Raw genomic sequence first — 24,853 nt, 5'->3', positions numbered from 1 at the left:
TAACGTTGAATAGTGTTCAGCAGAATCAATTTCATGCTGTAAGCTTTAATATTAAAGTAAATTTACCTATCATCAAACTTGAAGGTAATAATATTATCTGGGGCATATCATAGTATATCATAGTTTTTTATTGATATTTTAATTTTAAAGTGAGTTATGAGCATTTTAAAGTTTTAATATTTTACATAACTATTATAACTTACTTAAAAATTAAAATTAAAATAGAAGCCAAGGAGATGCCCTAGATAATATTATTACCTTTAAATTCGATAAAAGATAAATTTTACTAATATTAAAATTAAAACTAATAGCATAAAATTGATTTCGTTGAACGTAAATTTGCTGTTTTATTCGTAAGACGGAGACAACACATGTGGGTATATGGTGTCCTCTTAGGACATGTTTTCAAATACTTTGAATTTTATATTATTTGAGGGGTGTCCTATGGGCAATACCAACTTCTTTTTTTCAATCAAGATTTTAGAATCACTTTTTCTTATACATTTTTATAATCAAATGATTTTTTTTGTTGAAAATATTGATGTAGGTAACTGAAGTTCAAACGTGTAGTTTTTGAGTTATTTCACATTTTACGTGTACTGAAGATAATAGTATAGATTTGAAAAATATAGAATTAAAATGATTTCAAAACTTAAGTAATTTATTAACCTATTAATATTTTATAATTAGTAAAAGTTTCTAATACCTAATAATAAATAATAAACCCAATACTATATCTATTGTCTATTTTTGTAAAACTGCTTTAAATAATATTAGATTTTTCTTAGTATAATATTATAATAATATATACATTTTTGTAACTTAGAAACGAATCGTTCGAATTTCGATTTAAAACAAAATATTTTCAAAAAAATCATATAATTAACATTCATAGAAAAGAGACTGATTCTTATTTTTCATATGGAAATTAGTATCGCTACGGCTACAGGACACTCTTTTATTTACAAAGTATATTAAAATTTATATCAAATTCTAAATAATTGAAAATATTGTTTTTATGTAAGTATATTTTATTTTCAAAAATCGGAATTTTATATAATTTTATAATAAATTCATTATTATAGTGGAGGTGATTATGCTCAATTAATCGTTAAGTATATACCTACATGTTTAACCAATGAATAATATAACATTTTCAAAATGCAAAATTTATAAAAACGAGTATTTTATATTATATTGTAATGTAATCAATTTGTTAATGATAACTACCGTCTACCCGTGTACTTATTTATGTGTATTACACATAAATATAAATATATTATAACACTTTGACGTGCACGTAAGGTTATACAAATTAATTCAGTCATCTATGTGAGTTTTTAATGTTCTACCGGAATAATGAGGTAATTAACCAATGGTTAATAAATTGTATTACCTAACATAAGAACGTTGAATAAAATATTTATTCGAAAAATGTAATATTTTTTCAACCAACCAAGTTTTGACGAATCAAAAAAAAAAAAACCTTTTGATTTGTGCGGCGGACAACGAAACCGATAAAGCTTTCTGACAATGATGTCACCGACGATGACCGCAACAACCGACCGTTGTGAGTCGTGACGCATTATTGTATAATATAATAATACATATTACTCACGGGTAACAATGACACACGGCGAAAGCCCCAAAACAATAGTCAAACATTTCGAAGGCAGCCATAATGTTAGAACATTAAATATTATATCACGGGCCCGCCATCGACTAATATATTATGTACAACAAGAGCACCAGAGCAACGTACGTGAGTGCGCCTTATAATAATACATTAATACATTCAATAAGACCGATTTCGTTATAGAAGAAAAAATTCGTCGACCACATATTATCTGCCTACACAACGTATTATATATTTTGTTATGTATTTGTTTTTTATGTTTCGTTTTCCTTTTTGAATAAAATACAGTTAATTATCGACCGGCCATTTAAATATAGGGTACAGTTATGTAGGTTATATTATTGAAACACAAGTTTGCACGGCGAGCTTGGACAAATTAGTTTAATCATTAAATTCAGTTGTCAACCCTAATTAATAAATATTCAATATTAACTATGGAAAAATGTCAAAATGAGAAATAAACGACATTGTGTTGTAGTGAAATACATAATATACAGATATTAATATATATAGCCAATAGGTATAAATATATACTTATTGGCTATGTTTTAATGAATTCTGTGACGTCAAATATCGACCCGTTTGAGTCAGCTTTAAGAGATATAAACGATTTTTGTCACACTTGCGAACTAAATTTTGTTGTATTACAATATTATAACCAAGAAAATTCATATTACTTAAATTACAATTTATATGTGTATTTTAATTTTTGAAGGAAAAAATCACATTTTCAACTACTTGTGGGTACCATACTATATGTTGCTATCGTAGTATAAATCATAGACCGTAAAAACTGAAAGGCAAATGTTTTATTAAGCATATTAAGAATTTTGAGGGATACCACGATTTTATCGCCGGTTCAATTTTAACGTCTCCTCTAAACGCACATTAATAATAATAATAATAAAAAACTATTCGTTCTGTATTCGCCACAATCATAAATCAAAGTTTTCATGAAAGTATATTCTGTTATGGATTACGTGACTGAAAACGCATAATATACGTGTTGCTATTTTAAGATCGAAACATTATAATATTCAATTTGGCATTATACAAGGGCGCGAAAAATAATGGTTATATTATACGTCAATACTTTTTGAAACAACGAGTGTTCTTTACCGGCAAAAATATAATCAATCTCTATATCGGATTAATAATATACTCGTTTATGCAGACTGGCGGCTGTACAACGCAACTCTCCTGTATTAGATATTGGCGATATTGCAGACGTTGCGCAATGGCGCCGCGATGTACCTACCTAGAAAATATTATAACATCGTGTCTCCGTCGGCGATAATAGGGCGTCGGAGTAGAGTTGTGGAAGTCGACGTGGTCGGCCACGAGAGGGACTTGACCATAATAATGTACACATAATTATATATATATATATGTTTAAAATACGCGTCCCTTTCCGAAGCCATCGGTCGGTCGGCTAATGTAATTAACTTTGGTCCGAACTTTGGATGTACGGGCTTACACAAATAACCGTAATACGCGTGTGCCACCGCCCCTTTTAACTCGTTTTTGTGGGTCCTAATGTCTCATATATATATTATAGGTTGACATTTTATTAAAAAATACTGCTTGAAGGGTATTTTTTTAGAATACACTGGAAATGTGTGGCTATATATAATATGTATTTAAACGGAACGATTTTTTTTTTATCACCAATCGTTCAATAACTGAATAATCGAGAAAATAATAGTCGTTTATTTTTTATTCGTTTGGAAACCCTTATGACGATGAGAGGTTGGTTTCTGCAAAAAAAAAAACCGAGAGAGATTTACCGCATGGGCACCGAAATGATCACATCGATTAACTATATGATAATATATACTGTTCAAGAAAAAAAATAAAGTAATTATTATGATTAAACTAAATTATTTATTGTATACTGTGGCATGGTATTCTGTAGTGATATCGCATGTATATAATAAATATACCTACCAACATGTATATTTATTAAAAATCTATTTTAACCAAAATTACAAAGTATAATTTATGCATGATATAATACGCGAATCTGCAGGAAATAATAAATATGTACCAATATACAAGAATAATATATTTGAATATTTTTAACTTGAAACCCGATAATTTGACATTTTTTATAACTGAGAAACAAAATAGTTACCTTGAAATTTCCAATAAATGTGTAAAAATAATACTGATGTAGTAATGAAGTTATGCAGTGACGTTATATGACGATAACTTAAATAGATAACCACTAACATATAATATTATGTACGAATAAAATTGATGTATGAAACCTGGTTTCATGAAAATTACGTAATTTTGGATTTGCAGTAAAATCTAAATGTAGATAGTTGAAATTGAAATGAAATGCTGAAATAACTTATTTACATTTAACAAATCTATTTCATTTGAAATAAATATCATAGTAAGCATATATCGTATACATCTATGAACTTGTATTCATTTTTAACTTTACATTTATTTCAGAGTAAAGCTGGGTAATCGACAACATGAAATTGTTAACTGATAACAAATATTAGAGATCCTCATGATAAACAAAAAAAACCGACGGTTCTCTTTATACGAGAAGTATGCAGAAAGCTCATGTATACGATAAAAAAAAATTAGCTAGTTAATTATGTTAGTTTATAAGCTAATTAGTATATTAATTAATAACAATTTTATACTAATTATATGTATATATTTATACTCAGATTTTTTTAATTACAAATTATACTCGTGCGCCACTTAAAAATACTTTTAAATAATGATAAAGATCGAATTATATTTCATTTTTATATCGTTGGTACAGTACAGCAAAAATAATTGCTGGCAAAATTCAATACATTGATTTTTGTGTTTATATATATGTATAAGCGTTTGTATACTTAGTGATGTATCTATAATGTATTCATACGCATTTTCAAACTGTATAAACACAATTTATTACTGTCGGCGTTTGTTTCGGAGCGCATTTAACAGTCTTATTAAGTAGCCCTTTTATAAATGTATAGGTACATATAACACGGTAAACACGGCGACAACGGAAACCTAGAAACAAAATTTCCTAGTTTCGTTTTCATCACAATATGGCTGATATTCTGCAATAGGCGCGGACTACCATGATAGTCGTGATCAGATATACATGATACATCATTATAATTATAACATAAATCACAATGAAAACATCGTTTTGATTGAACACCATCGTACATTTTTTATTTAACAATATTTCAACTTGTAAAATCGTCGCGTTTGATTGATTTTTAATCAAAACAACAAAAGCCTATCTATATAACGTCAACCGCGACTGCAATATAAAATAATTTAATGGGTATATTTTAACCGGTTGGCGGTCAGGTATGATTTTCCTATTAAATTTTAAACGGTGGTCGTGACCCACACTGTTATGTTACTACACGTTTACATTATTTGGAGTTGATATTTAATTGTCAAGTAAAATTGAGATCAGTGCAAGGTCCGTTTAAACTCATAAAAACAATTGCAAACATTGCATGCATAGTATTTGTACACCGTACTAAATTGCTATGAACTACATCCTACAAAACTTTTTAACGGCGATCTATCATCATAGCACCATGTTGTAAGACGGTTTGTTGATTAATATTATTTTAGTTTAAGGATCCCATTATATTGGGTAAGTATTGGGAAAAGTCTACAATAATGATGATAATATTTATTATTTACGTATATGAATATTCGTTCAGACGTTCAGGGTATTATTATATATTATGCAAAAATATTTGTTCATAAAATCGCTGTAAGACGAAGGCTGAATTGTGTGAATCTGAGCGTGGAGATACATTTTTATTGTTAGAAAATTGTCGAGTTTAACAAGTAAAAAAGCCATTAGCGTTCGGTCTTCTTTAGCTTAGAGGGACGCTGTGTAAATAAAACACAAGGAAAGCTTTTATGAAAACAGTTGGCGAGGATCACAATAAAAATTGAATAAAATGTTTTATCATAACCATTAGACATGTTTATATGTATATATTATATATAATATGCATTTTATCAATTCAAATTAAGTGGCGATAGTAAATAATAGTATTATTATATACGGAGTTTTTTTATCAAATAAAATGCATAGTGGTAGATCACTATATGCGCGTCCGTAAGACGTAGTTAAGTTACCGAAAACCATAGTGATGAAAAACTGATTGTGGTATTAAATCAAAAGTTATGTTTCGAAAAAAATCAACAAAATCGGTCAAGCATACTTAAATAAAATATAAAGTGAATTTCCAGAACGTTTGGGCACTTATACAGACGCATTGATTTTTACTGTGTTCAAACGAATCGAGATGGTAATTTTAAAAATAATAGTCGTACCGCCAAAGAAAGCGTCTACAATTGTAATAATATAATAAGAAAATTGAAATAATGGAGGTTCATTGTTCAGTAAAACACACGTAATAATTCTCACGTGCATCGACGTCACGCAGAGGGACGGCAAAGGGTGTGTTTCTTTATTTTATGAAAACGTTTTGGTGTAGGTACTGTTCACATCACGCACAGGAATTTGTTTTTGCCTATAGAACGTCACCGATCACAGTAGTTACGGAAATTCACCGAATTTATTGTATTTAAATATCACAATTCAGTCGAAGAAACGATAAATTTTCTCCTGTCATAAATACAAATAAAACGAATTGAATTCATATTTTCTTAAATTCTTCCGACGAGCTTATTGAATATTATACATACAACACTACTACGACGTAAAATAAATTATTATTATTATACTCGTACTGATTAATTCAACGGCGGTACAATATAAAATATATGTTGTGTAACCGTCAACACAACAATATTGTTAAGATATCTCTTAGACATTGTTATTTGTTTAGGCGTACGTGATAGTTATGTCAAGTATTGTAGTAATTAATTCGGCTTGTCAGGTGATAAAAAAAAAATAGATAAGGAATACAATAATAATAATAATAATAATAATAATATATTCTCCAGTATACGGTCCACTTCCACCACGGCACCACGGCATTGTCCTGATAACGTTGTATTAAAACAATAAAACCGGAAATAAAAAACATAGTGTGATGTTTGTTATTTTGTTTTTTAATCGTTTGGTTTTGGCCGACAAACATCCCAAAATACACCGAAAAGTATAAATATTTATGTAAATCATTTACGATTTACAATAGAAATGAAAAATACAATAAAATAAAGAAATATATACATGTTTTTTTAATTCAACACCGTAGTCAGGTAGTCAGTTATTGTATTAATTATAGCCACTGCGGGTTTTTTTGTTGTCTACATCAGTTACTGAAAAACATGAAAAATGGAAATCCATTTAATATATTTTTGTATGCATAAAATATCGAATAAAGACGCTTATTTCCTACAACAGAGTTAAGATTTAAGTCGATCGAAAGACGGCGAAGTTTCTAAGGTTAGTTTTGCTTTACACGCGTGATATTTCTGGAAAAACTTTTCGGTTTGACAAAAATATGAAAAATACTCGTAATATACATTTTTATGATTACGTCACGTCGGATGTGACATAATCATAAAAACGTCTCGAGAAAAACACCATAATAGTTTATTTAACATGATGTATCCATTCGCCAATTGTATTATATTTAATTAAAGTGTTATGTATATTACGGAAAAATGAAAACATCAAAAATTACATTTTTGTCAGACACACGTTTACAAAAAATAAAACATTGATTTTTATTTTCCAGTAAGTAATTTTCTTTCTGTCTGTTTTTTCTATGCTCGTAACTTTGACTTTAATGTGTTTGCTCGTAAAATAAACGAAAACCAATCAATGAACCTCTAAAACACAATGTATACACACTTTAGACGTTTTTCACAAACACAACAAGCTCTTCGCCTCAGTGAATAATAACTGTGCATTTATATACAACTTTATATATCTTTTTTTATTCAGAGGACGTTACATAATAAAATTTTATATTTTTTGATTTCTTCTCCCGAGAAGAAATTATGATTTCACTGCGTGGGTTTAATTAATGAAACATTTAAGTATCCCACAATATTCGTACGTATATATATGTAGTGAAACATGTGATATGTTTCACAGAAAACATTTTCGGGTACTTGTGACGCACTTGATAGAGTTTGTAATTACCATCACCATTTGAAGATGTTTTCAAAACATGACCGGTTAAATGGTTATTATCTTTTTAATTTGTTTTTTTTTTTTAATTTAGATCGATTTTAAATCTTATCTGACCGATCTCAGAATGAATAGTATACAAATCACATAATTTATAACAACTATAGTTTATAATGCGATTGTTTGATTTTTATGTATATATATATATATATATTATATGCTCGGGATTTTAAATTATTTTTGTATTATTAAAATTTTTTTTTTTAGTTAATTATGTGATGTGTGTCTGCATGCAGTAACGCTGCACGGCCGAACCGGACGTTTGATGACGACCAAATACACACATGCAACTAATACAAATACTAATTTAACCCAAGTATTGAGTATTTCATCAAACGTTTATCAATTCATAATATAGTTTAGAACGTTTTTCCACTTTAACTATAGACAATATCTCCTTTAAACTCGTTATCGATATAATTAATATCTACTTATAGTTTGTAGCGTTTCGGAGTAATATAATATTATACAGCATACGTATTACTGGCGGCGCATAACATCGCACACCGTTACGCCACGTGAGTATATATAATATATACGCGTGTGTGCGTGTGTGTTCCGGTGCCCGTTGGAAAGTTGGCCTCGAACCGTGTACGCCTGTAGTAGTAGTAATAATAATATTATTGTCGACGACAATGGGACGTCGGCAAGTAGGTCGAAACGTCTGTAAAAAAAACGTAATTCGTTGTATGTACGAGCAACCGGAACTCGCGGGATAAGTATATAACTTATGGAGGTAAGCGTTGCGCGAGCGTGACTCACGCGCTATATGACTGTTTGTCATATTTATGACGATAGGAAGAGAGGAGGTCATTGGAAATCTCTAACAACTGATGATACATCAGTCGAAATTGTCTTAGCAATACAACATATTAAGATCATTATTTTTCGAGTTACGACAAAACAATTAAAACGGAAAATATTTCTTCACGCGTTAGAAAACTGACAACAATAATAGATCACAATGAAAAATATCGAAACGTTTTATTGTTCCGCTTTGGAATATCAAGTTTGATGAAATTTCTTTTCCGAAAAGTTTGTATTACACGTGAAACTTTGAACACATAAAAAAAAAGGAAGGGACGTTGATAAATGATGAGATAGTGATTTTATTTTTTGCGATTTACATCTTATCCAAATAAAATCTTTACCTACATGAAATAGATAGAACTAACGATTTAACTATAAATATAATATAATACCACAGTAGTCCCCACTTTTGTTCTGATCAATATTTTTTAAATTAAATAGCCATAAAAGTGGCATCATAGAGAATTGTTTATATATTAATTAGAACAAAAAGAACTATACCAACTAATAAACTCATTTTTGATTTGCATATTCTGACGCCATTAAATCCGCGCACTGCACGCGCTCATAATATTATGCTATTATTTCTGTTACACTTCGTATACCGTATGTCCACTATTATTTACCAGCGTATATACGATATATTATAATATCCGTATAATATGATGTATTATAATACATATTATGTTATCCGTGTAGCGCCGTCATGTCACGTGGGATACTGCAGGTTCAACAAAAATATTATATTTACAGTCATTCCCGGTCACGGTCGAATGCGACGAGTGAAATATCGATGCTTTCAAAAAAATATACTATTTCTGCAGCGAATTTTTGCTTTGGGTGAAAACCTAAATAATATGTAGAAAAAAAAAACAACAACAAGAAACGAATACCGCAGCGCAACCGTATATGTACCTACATATGTACCATATTTTAATAATTATACTCGTGTGTACGAACTGCGCATATATACCTACGACCGATCGGCGCCTGTCGAAATAAGTGTTCTGATGAGCGTGCGCGGTGTCGCGTACATTATTCTATTTAAAGAATAGTGCCCACGGAGAGTGTATACGTTTGGGATAAAATAATATAATATTTGCCTATAACTATAAGTTACCTATCTACTCGTTGTGATGATACACTTGTAGGTATAGGTACAGTGGGATACGCGTTCGAAAATTGTCGGATCATCGTCGATAATAAATTATAATTCTGCGTCACGGGAAAACACTATGTGTTTGATTACCATTTACTTCTGTGGTGGTTATATCCAAGTCATGAGAAAGGGAGAATTTAAAATCCACAAGTAGACTCATTGGTGGGAAGGTACACGCATTTTACCCCCCCCCCCACACACACACACACCGTTATCAGTGTTCTAAGTTTATTATTCTAATCGTTTACAGAAAAACTCTGAACACCCCCCCCCCAAATAATATTATATAAAATAATAAACAATAAAATGTTCCCCCTTTTTTTTAGTTTATGCATAGGTATTTAACGGAATAAGGAAACAAGTTTTAATATTTATATATTAAATGTATCGCGTATAATATTATATAATTAATGAAAACTCATTTTTGGAGGTCTAAGTTTTTAGTTAAATGTCTTTTTTTTTTTTATTATTTTTATTTATTTTTTATTTTTATAGGTATATTTACACAATTCTAACAGTTTTCTTTCTATAGGAGAGAAGTTGTTTCAAGATTTCCTTTTAAATATGTGTGTCCATGTCTATAAAAGTATTACTTGTATATTTACTTATTTAGTACTTATATTATATTCAGTTTGAACAACTCTGTTGGTATGATTGATGATTGTTATTATAACTTAAGGACGTAATCAATCTTGTATTATAGCTAGATATCATAGAGTTCATTCCAAGTTCATATTGAGTATAATGATTCAAATCAAAATATTAAGTTGAGACAAATGATATAACTAAAACTATATATAATAACGTTACCATCACTAGTTCTGACAATGATCCATAGTTATCACGGTAAATTTTTATTTACTAAAAAAATTTTGTTCTCATGCTTAAAGTATAGTTAGTCTGTATGCTTATACTTAATTTTTATGTTTGCGGTAACTGTAACAATTTATTGTATTTCTATGTACTTATATATAGCTTTGTCTGGTTTCTATTTATTTTTTGTAGACATAAAATCACGTTGAACACTTTGTGGACAATCCTGCGTAATAATATTGGAGTTTCAGACGTGATTTCGTAAATTGGTCGTAATAGCTAAGGCTCGTTTATCCTCATATTTCACCCACACATCTAAGTACTACATATAGTTATTAGCTAACTTATTGTTTAAACTTCAAAACTTACCAAACTATTAATTAATTAATGGAAATTAGTAATTTAAAATATGAAATATTTACATATAATTAATAGCTATACAAATTGGAGTAACTTATCTCAGATATTTGTTCACAACTGAAAAATTATTTTAATTTATTTTATTTAGTATATTTGTAAATGTTAGATTTGTACACAACGGGCATTACTATCCAAAATATTAAATATGAATTAGAAAAAATAACCAGGAAAGTCTCTTTCTTGTGTACTAGGAATTGAATGTTCCTACTTCCAAACCATTGAGTAGGTCACAGTAAATTGAAATAATAATATAATATAATGTATATAATGACTAATGGACATGCTAAATTTGAATTTAATGATAAATCATTGCAGTATACGAAAAATATTTTGAGCGAATACAACAAGCCTATATTTCTCAGAAAATGGTATTATATTATATTTATATTTTTATTAATAAAATATTTTACTATCATAAAAACGGTAGGTAGAATTAATTTTTTTCAAAAATAAGTTGCGTATAATTTATAATAATTATATGATATTATTTTATTTAACCTCATATCACAATAGTTAACCTACTTAAATTCAAAGTCAATACTGTTGAATAGTTTTCAAGATATAAATAGCTTAAAAGTAATCTAGATATTATCAAAATATAATTGTTAACATATTATATTTTTGAATTAAAACAAAATAACTAAAAACGCTCTTTTATTTTAATATCTAATGTTAAACAAATAACAAAACTTAAAATGTCTTAATTTTAAAAATTATTCATTTAAAAAATCTTATTATAAATGTTTGGTGCACATTTCTACAGTTACTCTTGTAATTCATGTTTGAAATACAATAATAAAAACAACATATTTTATTGTAAACTAGTTTTGCTTATTTTTTTTTTTTTACTTTTATCCTTCAAGCTAAATAATAATGTGTTAAATTTGTTATCAAAAAACCACCTTATAAGTTGAAAATTGAAATAGTTCTACTGCTCTAAAAGGTTATGAGACAACAAAAACCCATATCGATAGTAAGAACACATATATTGTAAAATCAATACATTTATCACTCCGCTCAAAATCTAAATGTTATTTATCAGGCCTAGACCACTACCGCAGAGACAGCATACCGTGCAAATTGGGACTTGATACATATATAATAAAAATAATATAAAAAAAACAGACTCCCATAGATCGCTACGACCAACTTGTAAATAATAGGTACAGAAAAGAGGTCGGTCAAACAATTCTAATCTTTTCAGTTTTCACACAGAATCGGGTCGTTCTTAACAGTAAAGTTGTAATTTTTTGAGATTTTTACAGAAATGACGAACTGCGACATCACGTGATAAAATAACCGTACAGATATATTAAAATATTATTATATTTCCCTAATGAGATTTAAAAAACTATGTATATAAACTGAAATTTGATTTCATAATTTAAATATCTATCTCCGTGCATCCTTGAAGCATGAGTTTGTCTAAAAAGGGAGGGGCTTATAAAATGGAATTTTCCGATAACGGATGTCTATTGTATTTCAAAGCATTAAACTTATCCAGTTTAATTCGAAATTATATTACAACTTTTAATATAATGAAAAATTTTACCGTAATATTAATTTTTTTATGATTATAGCAAAATCGCTATAATAACACATTAACATAATATGTTTTTAAAGAAAACAAATCTAATATTTTAATACTTTTTAGTTTTTTTATTCCAGTTTGGATATACGTTTTGTTAAAATTATTTGTCACGTGCACAAAACATAGTTTTAATTTCAATCAAAAAATAATCTTCTAAATTGTATTCTGTAAAGTGCTACTCAGTCGTTAAACAATAAATTACTCCAAACAATAATTCGATTAAAATTCGAATAATTAAAAACTAACAATTTGCATTTAATTTATAGAAATAAAAATAATGTATTTACTTACTTTAACCGGCTAAACATATTAAATAAGTAGGTCAATCGATTTTTTTGCTATTCAATTAGTCGAATAAGAGATTACACCATCATAGACATCTCATATAAATTGTTTTTTCATTATTACTTTAATATACCGTTGTCATTACATTGCTCTATATTAATTTAAAATTAAAAATTTTCCTCGGTAATCTTTACGAATAATTGACATTAAATGTTAAGTATTTTAATCGTAGATTGGTAAAGGTATATTGTATAATATATAGTTAAGGTAATAGGTTTTTGTAATGATCGCAACGTGGGAATTAATTTATAGTGCCTACTTAATAATAAAACGTCTGTTTTTTATTTTTTCAAAGAATTTAAAAATTCGACATCGTCAGTTTGAAGACTACGATACTACACCAATAATATTATATAGTATATTTCTATGAATATTAAATACATAGTTAATCTATTTCAAGTGAATAATTTAATTTTAAAATTCAAATGTAGTACGATAAACATGGGTTAACAAATAAACTAATTATTACATAAATATGATCATGAGAGTTTTACAGTAATAATTAAAAAAACAGATTGCCACAAAAATGCATAAGATCTTAAGTTTCATTCATATTTTTAGGTATACCACTCGTGTATTTTTAGGTATATTTTAAATTTAAAAAAAGTAAGTAAGTGGTTACCGCTCTGTTGTATATATTATATATTTTATATATAGGTCACTATTATAGGTGTTTTAAATTTAAATTCAATGATATATCATTATATACGAAAAATTATTCTGAGGAAATGGTTTATCAGCCTATATCATCAAGTGATATGTTTTTTGATATAGCTATTTAAGTCATTTATTTTACTTTTAGTATTATATTATTATTATTTTAGATTGATTGCAAATAATTTTCATCGATATTTATATAAGAAAAACTGATACAAATTGAAAATTTATCAGGCCTATAAAGAACTCAAAAAGATATTAAAAAATATTAAACATTTTTTTGTATAATGAAAATGATAACATAAAGATTTAGTGAAAATGTAAAGTATCTACGGTTATTTGTTTTCGAGTTACATAAAAAACGAGATAATCTAAAATTTGATTTGTGGAAAACTTACCGGTTTTCCTTAATTTTTTGTTTGTTATTCCGGTTTATAAAAATGAAAACTGGAAATTTTTATGTTTGACCTCTTTAAAGTACAAACTAGATCCAATTTTATATCCAAAATTACCCTTAAAGTGAAAATTGTAGCATTTTATCAACAACTTATCGTGTGCCCATTCATTCACAAAAAAAAAAAAAAAACACGTAATTTTAAAATCAATACATTGCATTTATAGCTTCACTCTGAATCTAAAACTATTTTCATAGAAAAATGTGTAATTTCTATATTACTTAACCTATGTTAGAGACATTTGAATGACTTTTTTTTAAATGTATAATGAGTACAATTTTTAAAGATCCCACGTATGCTATTTATGAGTGTGATAATTATTTTCAATATATATATATATATACACACACACACACACACACAATATATAGTCCATATAAAATAAATAATATGAGAAAAAATACAATGCTTTTCTGTTAGTAAAATGGTAGTGTACTAGAGTCATATTGAATTTGAAACCTATACACGAATATATTTGATAATCCACATACATTTTATTTCCATTTCAATTCAAGTTGTCAATTCAATTTGTTTCGATAGAATTGAAGTTTTTTTTATGTATAAAACAAGAAAAAAACAATAATATTTTACTAGTTAACAAGCTATAATTTAATGAAGGTAATAAATAAGACACAAGATATTGTTGTCGACGCACTTGTTTACGAATAATAAGACATTTATTTTGTAACGAATTCGACACCCCAAATTAATAATTTAGTAGGTCGACAAAGACATTGTTAACGAATAGAAATAAAAAATGACTGTTGTTATTAATGAATTCAGCACAAACGTATTCTGCTTTAGTTTTTCAGAACCAATGTTAGTGATATTGCAATAATAGTAACAACACCACAAATTAACAGCCAGCGTATATATACTATATTAATATTATAATATATAAAATTATCGATTGTAAATATACTAATAACTAATAAATATCTTTTCTGTTCATAAAAATTATTTTTTAAATAAATATGATTTTTCATAAAAGTGAATTAAATATTGAAAAAACAAATAAAAGTAACAGCTTAGAAAAATTAAGAGATAGTTAAATTAATCCCTAAACTTTAAAACATTATTCAAACAGTCATATTTTTTAATCTATACTATAGTCGTATTACACTTGTGTATATTTTTTAATTATATTTTACATGTGTGATTGTAGACTTGTAACCCATAGCTACGTACCTAAAATTTAGATTTATCAATTCAAAAAACAACAATCATAAAACAATTTAAAATATAATAAAAATAAATTTTATTTTAAAGGTAGAAGCTGACGGATGTCAAAAATATTTTTGCATTTTTATATAAACCATTACATTTTTTATAAAATATTTAAATTAAACCCCAATGGCCAATATTGCAATATGTTCCGAGAACGTATTATTTTGCTCAAAATATTCTTTAACCTTGAAATATACTAAAAAATGTTGTGTATCAGTTCATAGGAAAAGTAATGGTCAACAAAGCTTATCCAATTGGAGCTGCGCAGCGCGCATACTCTCAAGCAATAATATGTAAAAAAAAAACATAAAAATCCGGTTTCTGCTAATAAGTAATGGCTAATGATGTTTGTATTATATCGTTCGATATCACAACAAAAAGTACTTTAACACGTTTTTTGATCATTTTTAACGTTGGCTACAAAATTACGCAGGATTCGTCTCCCCGTGTACTGAAACAAACAACGACGCTGTACTCGTCATTTAGTGGATAAATAGCGAGTCGTAGGGTTCGGCCAGGAGAATGGTTAGCTGTTATTGTTGTATTCACCGCCAACAGGGCAATTACAATCAACAAAATGTTTTCTGTTAATTAAAAATACACTTACTCATTTAGTGGGTAAATGGTGTAATTAAAATATAATAATAATATAATACCTATAGCGTAGGTATAAAAACGTAGATATAGTAGGTCGATTGGATAACGTTACAGCTGTCAGTTATAGAAAAAGGAGATATTGTGATATTTTCTCAGCATTTTGTTTCAAACAATAAGAAATATGATTTTTATAAACTTTAATTAGGTTTAGGTTTTTTGTTAACATATGTTTTATTTTTATAGTTAAATGTATAATATAATCAATAAGATATCTATAGGAAACAGACATCATCATTCATCATAACAACCAACGACGTAAATCAAGGGGATATGAATTTTTTAGAAGCAGTTCAACGATAAATAGAATAATACTGTGTAAAACGATATAAGTTTCAACAAATTAAAACTAATCAAATTCATGTTTTTTGCAGATTACACAAGTTAGCAATAACTGTAATAAATTCTACAAACACATTCTACTTCTCACAGTTGAAATAACATAACTATAAATAAATAAAAAATAATTCAATATATTAGAATTTAATTTAACGAAAACTTAGGCTTTTTACTTTTAAAGAATTAATAATAGAAATCCTTCCAAGTTGTTTTTTAAGAGTTTCAAGTATGATATGAGATCTATTTTCATTTCAATATTTTCCGGTATAAGTGCACTTATTCTGTTTTTATTTGTTCAATAGATATGCATTGCTTAGAATAATATATTATCAATGATTTTGAATTATTAGATCCATTTCGTTATACCCATTTTTAAATATATATGTATATATATATTTATATAGTGTAAATTTTAAACGTTATAGCACATATTATATTATGTAATACATAATGTTTCGTGTATTTTTATTTCTAAATTACTAATTACTATAATATACAACAGTGATGCCCAACATATGGCGTGTTATAAATGTTTAAAATAGTTTATGAATTCTTTTAAATATTTTAAAAACACAATATTAATAAAACTACAAAATAATTAAATATGTTTTACTCTTTTTAATCCAAAATTTGAGCGTGTGTTTACTTAAAATGAAAAATCCGATTGTAATTTAGTTGTTCAAATCCTCAATGTCCAAAATAATGTACCTACGTGTATATTTTATACCTACTATGTGTACCAAAATTATATTTTTAGATTAAGATTGAGATTGTTCGTACTTTTATATTTTGTGGCCCACTCGAAGATAATTGTTTACCAAAGTGGCACGCCGAGAAAAAAAGGTTAGGAATCACTGATATATACTAGGTTCTAACTGTTATTAAATTTCAATAATTTACGTGCATTTCATTTGAGTGTGTGCGATTCCGTTATTTCTATATGAGTTAAAGATACTTTAGAGCCCGGGGGCTACGGGAATACATTTATTTTACTGGTAAACAGTGCATATTATGCGCACAATGTTAGGATGTTATACAGTAAGGTACAATAATAACGTTGAACTTTCAGATTTGTATTCAACAAATATGGGACTAGGAGACGCATACAAATTGATGTGACCAGTCTCGGAAGACTATGTGTTTCCTTATTGCCGAGTCAGTCGTTATCTATACACGCCGACTACAATAATAGGTGTACCTACCTATTTGTCAACGAGTTTTTTCTAGAGTGAAAACGATTAAATCGAAAATAGAAATAGGTTATAGGTTAACTCATCGACAAAACCCATCGTGGATGAATCATATAATACTAAACGTATAAAATAATTAGTGATAGAAAAATAATAACAGAAATCTCATCGAGAATATAATATGTTATACCTATGTTCAGCTATAAATCAAATCGATAGTATATTTTTGTTTTAATTTTTTTTCCGAAAAATTATATGTCATTTTTTTCTTATTCACATTACACGAGTGGGGTGGTTTGAAACTTTTATATGAGTGACGGCCTTCTCAAACTCCTATACTGTCGGTAATTGTAAAACTTTTCTTTTTTTGTTCGGGGATATATTTAACGTCAATAACAATATATTTTCAAAGTGTTATACATATTTATAATTTTTACTATATAGACGAATTATATTCGTATTGGAATTACTTACCCATTGATATCTGTTTGCCCGAAGGCCGACGCGGTGAATGCCAAACACCACAGCAACGTTACACACATGTTCGGTTTCATTCTGTAAAATAAAATAAATAATAAACAATTGTATTTGAATAAAACATGACGATGACAACAATTCGTTTATAAAAAAAAAAACTCGACTATTAAACCGACTGCCGCCGTACCAATCTGCCCTCGCAGGACACACGATGACAATAGAAACGACAAGAGTAATTATTGCGTCCCGCTTATCATAGAGATTACTTATCGTACAATTAAACTCTGCAAGGTAAACGGCGTCCAAGGTTAGATATGGCCCCGACCCATAGTATAGTAACCTACGCACATCAAATTTTTATTATTGTTCATTTTTCGTGAGAAATTTGTCGACAGAATCAAGGCTGACCACTGGTAAGCGAAAATCCCAAGTCCTAAATATTTATTATAATGTAAGCAGCCAGATGTCTAAGGTACTCACTTTTTACATGTATAACGTTTATGTAAATATCAATAGTGTGCCTGACCTATCGTAAATACAATAAACTATGAACAATATACATTGATAATCGTACATTTCTGCAGCGCGGGGTAGGGAACAATCAAATAACAAATGATTTAAATTGGAAAACATGTCGGCTCACCATCGATGTACGAATATTGACCACTAACTGCAGGGGAATTGTGCTTTGGCCTTTGTATGAGCTGAAGTGTGCTGATTATTTTGAATTTAAGTTAATACAAAATATGTTTTGATTATGTTTTTAATAATATTACAAAAGTACATCTCAATCTTGCGTTTGTTTTTAATTGTAAATTTAACAGGAAAAAAATGTCGACTATTCCTATTTAATATTATATAGTTTTATATATTTTAGTTATATTAGTATAGTTAATTTCAATAAATGGTTAAATATTTTCTAATTATTCACATTTTTTAAAGCATTCTAAGGTGAAATGATTGTTCACATTTATTTCACCCATCAAGCTGCAGCATACAATTATTAGGGCTTTATATTTTATCTTATTACATTCACGTTAAAAATATATCACTAATATACCATTAATAATGTAAGGTAAATATCAAACAAATAAACAAATATTGAAATATGTATATAGCGAGGTTAAAGTACAGTGGCATCTATAGCTTCTGTTTTAAAAAAATACAGCTTATGGGAATTTTATAGTATTTGTATTGTATTCAATATCAATAATAATATTTATCATGCAGTCTGGTGAACTAGCCCTACAGGAAGGGTACATCGTATATAATAAGCTCGCGAGAGATGCGCCAGTCGAGTATACAATTGTATACAATTATAACTTAGAAACATTACGCTTTATTTGAGTTATTTTGAACTTATAATAATTTTACTATTCTTTTGACTCGACAAAAGAAATATTTTACAATCTACTATTAATTTAACCTCGTGTGATCTATATATTGTAGGTACCTACTACCTATTTCGACAGTCTATCGATCGGACCAACAACACACACAACGAGTATATAATAATAATAATAATATCTAAAAACATAAAAATCCGAACTGTGTAACATTATATTGGAGATCATTCAGGCGAATATAACGGTATATTTGTATATACATCACACAGCTACAGCTACATGCAATACGGATAGATGTATTCGGGCATTAATCATTTTATTATTTTTATTTCATGCGAGCCGGCTTACACAGGATTCATGGTCTAGTTGAGTAGAAAATTTACAGTCGGAAAAAGGATATGCTGTAACCCCGAGCGAATGACGAGATGACTAGGTGATATAATGTCTGTTTGTTTTCACCCACTGACGAAAATGTTGATAGTTTTATCGCTTTCGCGTTATTTTATTATTACTTTTTTTTTCATTGAAATGGCGAACGAAATAAAAGTTAAAAAAAAACGCAGGAGAGAAAGACAAACATAATAAAATTGTCAGGTTTCACTCTGTAGGACGAGTGTCGGATTTCGAGCGTGGTGTATACTTTTGCACCTACCCGGGTGGGAACCAGAATTTCCTCTAGACCGTGAAACCTCGAAATCTAAAATTTATCGGCGAGTTAAACTTGTATATTTAGGATATATTAGGCGCAATAGATGCAATTAAAATGCTTGTTAAACGAATAAATGAACATTACCTACATTAAACTTAAAAAACTGGGAAGCAGAATTTGTACCCGTCGGTAAATTACTAAATGCGACCGCAAGTATATATTTTATTATCCGTTGAAAATCAATAGTAAAAATTAACATTTTTACCGCTATTATCGATCGTTTTAATATCGCGACGGACACGTACGCGGAAGTGAAACGATATTATTGAACTGCAGAATACCGCGATTACTTATGTGAGTTGTTTATACTGCGAGGTTCACCGGAGGTTGTGCGGAATATTCATCGTCAATCGTCATCAATTCCGTGCGACCTGACCCCGAGAATCCGTGAGCAGACAGAGACGTAGAAAACAACAATTTTATATCGACGTCCTGCAATTGCGGCGGTTCATATTTGTTTTTCGCGCATTTTATACGTTATTTAATTATCGTTAAAGTTCGCATTAAACACCTAACCTAACCTATTCGGTCAAAACGTACTTCATACTTGAGGCTCAAGTCTGGTGTGGTATAATAATATTTTATAAATTAAAAATGGTGTGCATTTCAAAACCAGTGTAATACTACAGTCACGTGGGAGTTAGTAGTCGCAATAAATTACAATTCCTTCTGACCGATATGTAACACGTAACAGCTGATCATATTTTATATTTCTGGAAAAATCGCAAAAGAGACTATAAAGACATAATACGCACTATGTATTTTCATTATATTATATGAACGAGAGGTCGAGTCGGACCGCTGATACTATAATAAATAAGATATTGTTTCTAAACGATATCGGCTGCAGATGTTAAGATGACAATTTATTGTAAAAAAGTTTCCAAAGTTCAGCTCGGGTTGTTAAGTCTACCGACGAAGCCTTCAAATCCAGCGCTGAAACTTTGGTGGTTTTAATGATAACTCTCAAAAATACGATCATCTTCAGTTTTCGTCATAGTAAAGTATAGAGCTCACCACAATATCAACTGCTCGGTGTTCAATATTCTCCTATTGTACGTCAACTGTTTTTTACGCTCTCGTACCAGCTGTTTTAACTGTGATGTAGAGTAAACGAGAAAAATATATTCATTCAGTTATGTTCTTTACCCATTCGTATGTCAAACTATACCATATGGATAATCCAAAGTCCCGCCGACCATTAACCAAACGAATAAATAATAAGTATTAATAAAATGTAAATATTTGTTAGTACTGCACTCAATCCTTATCAATAAAAAAAAAAAAAAAAAAAAATTAGTTATTAAAATATTATAATTATTATCAAAAATAAATTAAAATCGTTTAACCGTCAATAATGCTAAATTGAATAAAACCTATTTGTTTTCGTTGTCGGGATGATTATATTTACGCCAATATTGCACTGTTTCCGACTTGAATTTTAGACACAACAATATGCACTGTATTTTATTGCATTAACTTTACACATAACGTAACAGCTTCTGGGCATGTATTTCTTTTAGGTAAAATTGTATTTATTTTATAGATTGTCCGGCTTTTCATCCACTAAAAACCAGGAACACACGTAAATATCACCAATAATACGCGTTAATGCACTACAATGTATAATAATATTGTAGGAAATACATTTTACAACTTTATCACCATTATTATTATTAATTAATTATTATCGTCGATGTAAGCCAACAATAGATATTGACGTCATGCTCGACGAAGACACGCCACACTACAGTTTTACAATTAATGCTGGCTTGGCGGAAGTCATTAATATTATTATGCAAAATAAATTAATTTTGCAAATATCAATGACAATAGATAGGTAGCTAGGTAATTAACGGACAGCACCTATCTAATTATACAGCCGGGTTATTATATATAATAGGTACACGTTAATCGTCATTTTGAATTATTTCATGGAATACTTTAACACGATATTGTAATTTTGTTTATATAACAAATTATGTGTTGAATAAATGTAAATATTAATATGAGAAATATAAAATAAAAGACAATATTGTTTTGATAAATACATCAATGCAACGTCTACCTAATATGGTCTTAATGTGCAATGATAGTGAGTGGATGTGTGTTGGACAACCGCAGACAAGAAGACAGATGACTGATTTTTTTAGCCACCAATTTGATGTCTTTAATTAAAATTACTATTATATTGGTATATATAAAAAAAATTATAAACCAATTCCACAAGACCAATTATAATAAAACCGTATATTTATATTTATTTTCTACCTACAGTATCCTAACCCAACCATATCATTATTAAAATAAAATCAGGAAAAATGTATACATGTTATTTGTCATTCGTCCGAGAAGGAGTTTTCGGTATTCGCATTCGAGAAACACAATAATTAATTCATAATTGTTACTATACGTATGCACTACAATAAAAATACGGTTTATGTGTAGTCAAGAGATCTTAAAGTGTGCAAAACAAGTCACCATATATATATATTTTAAACAAATGAAATTAATACATTAAAAACAAATTTTCTTAAATCTCAAATGTTTATTTACAGTTGAAAGACTTTAATTTTCCAATTGTTTCATTGTTATACGGGATTTTTCGCATTTATTAAATCTCTATATTTCACAGGAAATCGATAGAACAGTGACAGTATACCTATAGTATGGTAGTTTCTTTTCGAGTTTTTCCACGCGGAAACGTGCATTGAAGCGCACTTTAAATGAATTGTTATTGATTTAAAGAAAGGCGTAAAACATTTAACGGTTCATCCATAATGTCATAATGACAAAATTGTTAATATATTTTTATAATTATAATTACATTGTTTATAATTTGCATTTTTTTAGTTTTTTATGTGATATTTGTATTTGCATTTTATATTATGTATAGCTAGGTACAGTAGGTACACACTAACTGCGGTATATTAACCATGTTAATTTTACAATAATATTACAAAGAGAGATAAACTTATATTAAAAAGTAACCTTTATATATTTTATAGCAATAACAACGCTCCGATCAAGTGTCAATATACCTTCTCTCGTATGAAAAATAAAGGGCTTAATTAAAAAAAAAAAAAAAAACTGTTAATACTTGAAATCTTCATTAAGTAATTTTTTAACATTTTTAAATATTTTGGATTTTTTTAAACTATTCATAGAAATTAGGAATGTTCTACTACTTTTAGTTTACTTATTCTGAACATTAATAAAAGCTGTATGCTTTGCAAAAATATTTGAAAACTTAATGCAAAGTTCCTCGTAAGTTGTTGTTATTAGAACTAAAAAAATAGTTGAGAATAAATCAACATTATATTACTTATTAATACGCGTCTGGTATTAGAATTTTGATGATAGTAGCCAAAATTGTGAACATTTTCTAATTACATATAATACGTTATTAAAAATGCATAAATTTTTTAATTTAATTCCTAAAACCTAGAAATGTGATATAAAATCCCTAATGAGTTGTCCTAGCTAGAATTACTAATAGCAATATAAACAGTGCATAATAAAATATCCTTAATAATACATGCTGACCGTATTATAATAGGTCTTCGCTCAGATTCATTTTTTGTTTAAGTACAACGGCTTATATTATTTGTAACAATGTATTGAATGGTTTTTTTTTTTTTTTTAACTAATCTTTCCCAATTAGTCGACACTACGACAACTAAATCGTAAGTAATTTGTAGCATTTAATTTTATTTACTATATAAATACGTGTGCAAATGTTTTGCACAAAATGTACGTAACTATGAAATCTTTTACGCAAACACTAGTGTAACGGATTACAATACTGACGGATTTATCGTAAGGACGGAAAACAATGTAGAAAATAAACGAGCAGTTTTTGCGAACACAAATGATTATTAATCATGGATTATTATATTAAACTTTACTGTTAACGTTAAAAACCGTATTAAGCGAAGTGGAAAACTTATATAATAAAACATATGATTTGTTTTCAATCTAATTGGTTTTCTTTTAAAATTATATAAATAAAATCTATTCAAACGATAAACCCATTTTTAATAGAAATTTCTGGTATTTTTATATCTTAACATCTATAAAAAATAATCTTACTTAACACTCGCCGTATTAACTTAATGTTTTTTATTTCAATCGTTTTAGGTATTTAATGGGGCTGTCATTAAATTGCATCGATTTTCTACTCTCACAAAAAAAAAAATGTCTCAAATCAGTTATTCCAACACGACAACATATATAAAGCATAACTATGTGATAACAAAGTAATTCATATCACGATGGGTATAATGACATAGTCGACCACGTTGAAAAATGGTAAAAATCAGACACTGTTAAAATGTTAATTTAAATAATTTTACATTAGAACTATTTATTTAGCCATAATTTAAATTCGAAAATTATTAATGTGCCCATCAAATATATTTTAATGAATCGAATCATAATTAAACGTGATAAAGTTGAGTAAATCACGATAAGAAAATAGACATTGAGAATAGTTTAGTTGTGTGATTTTTAATTATTTATGTATAAAAAAAAAATACTAACTCCTAAAAATATAAAGTATATTATGGGAAAGTGTTAATCACATAACGACGAAATCGTGGAAGGTAAGTCGCGTTTGCCAAGAATATAAAAATGTTATCACTGGTTAATGTTTCTATAAATCGATTTTTTTAAGAACAAGGCTGTTCAATATATATACGAAAATTTTAATGCGAAAATCTAACATATTTAAATATAATTCCAGCGTATAACTTTGTAATATACCTGTATACCTATATATTATATTCTAAAAAAGTCTCTGGAACGAAAAAAAAAATAGAATAACGCTACATTATTTTCTTACTATTGTACCTGCGAGACAG

General features: G+C 28.3%; 1 protein-coding gene across 2 annotated transcripts in view; it reads right to left on the bottom strand.

The window, feature by feature from the left end:
- LOC113559440 (CD109 antigen-like) overlaps positions 1-24,853 on the bottom strand; it is a 90,684-nt gene that overhangs the window by 42,836 nt on the left and 22,995 nt on the right. For both annotated transcript variants that reach the window (XM_026965269.1, XM_026965270.1), the window contains exon 2: positions 17,934-18,014. In XM_026965269.1, the coding sequence (XP_026821070.1) occupies positions 17,934-18,013 (80 nt within the window). In that variant the 5' untranslated portion in view covers position 18,014. The remainder of the gene's footprint in view (positions 1-17,933; positions 18,015-24,853) is intronic.

Source organism: Rhopalosiphum maidis, chromosome 3 (assembly GCF_003676215.2).
Source record: "Rhopalosiphum maidis isolate BTI-1 chromosome 3, ASM367621v3, whole genome shotgun sequence".
Taxonomy (NCBI): Eukaryota; Metazoa; Arthropoda; class Insecta; order Hemiptera; family Aphididae; genus Rhopalosiphum; species Rhopalosiphum maidis.
This window is presented reverse-complemented; position numbering and strand designations above follow the sequence as displayed.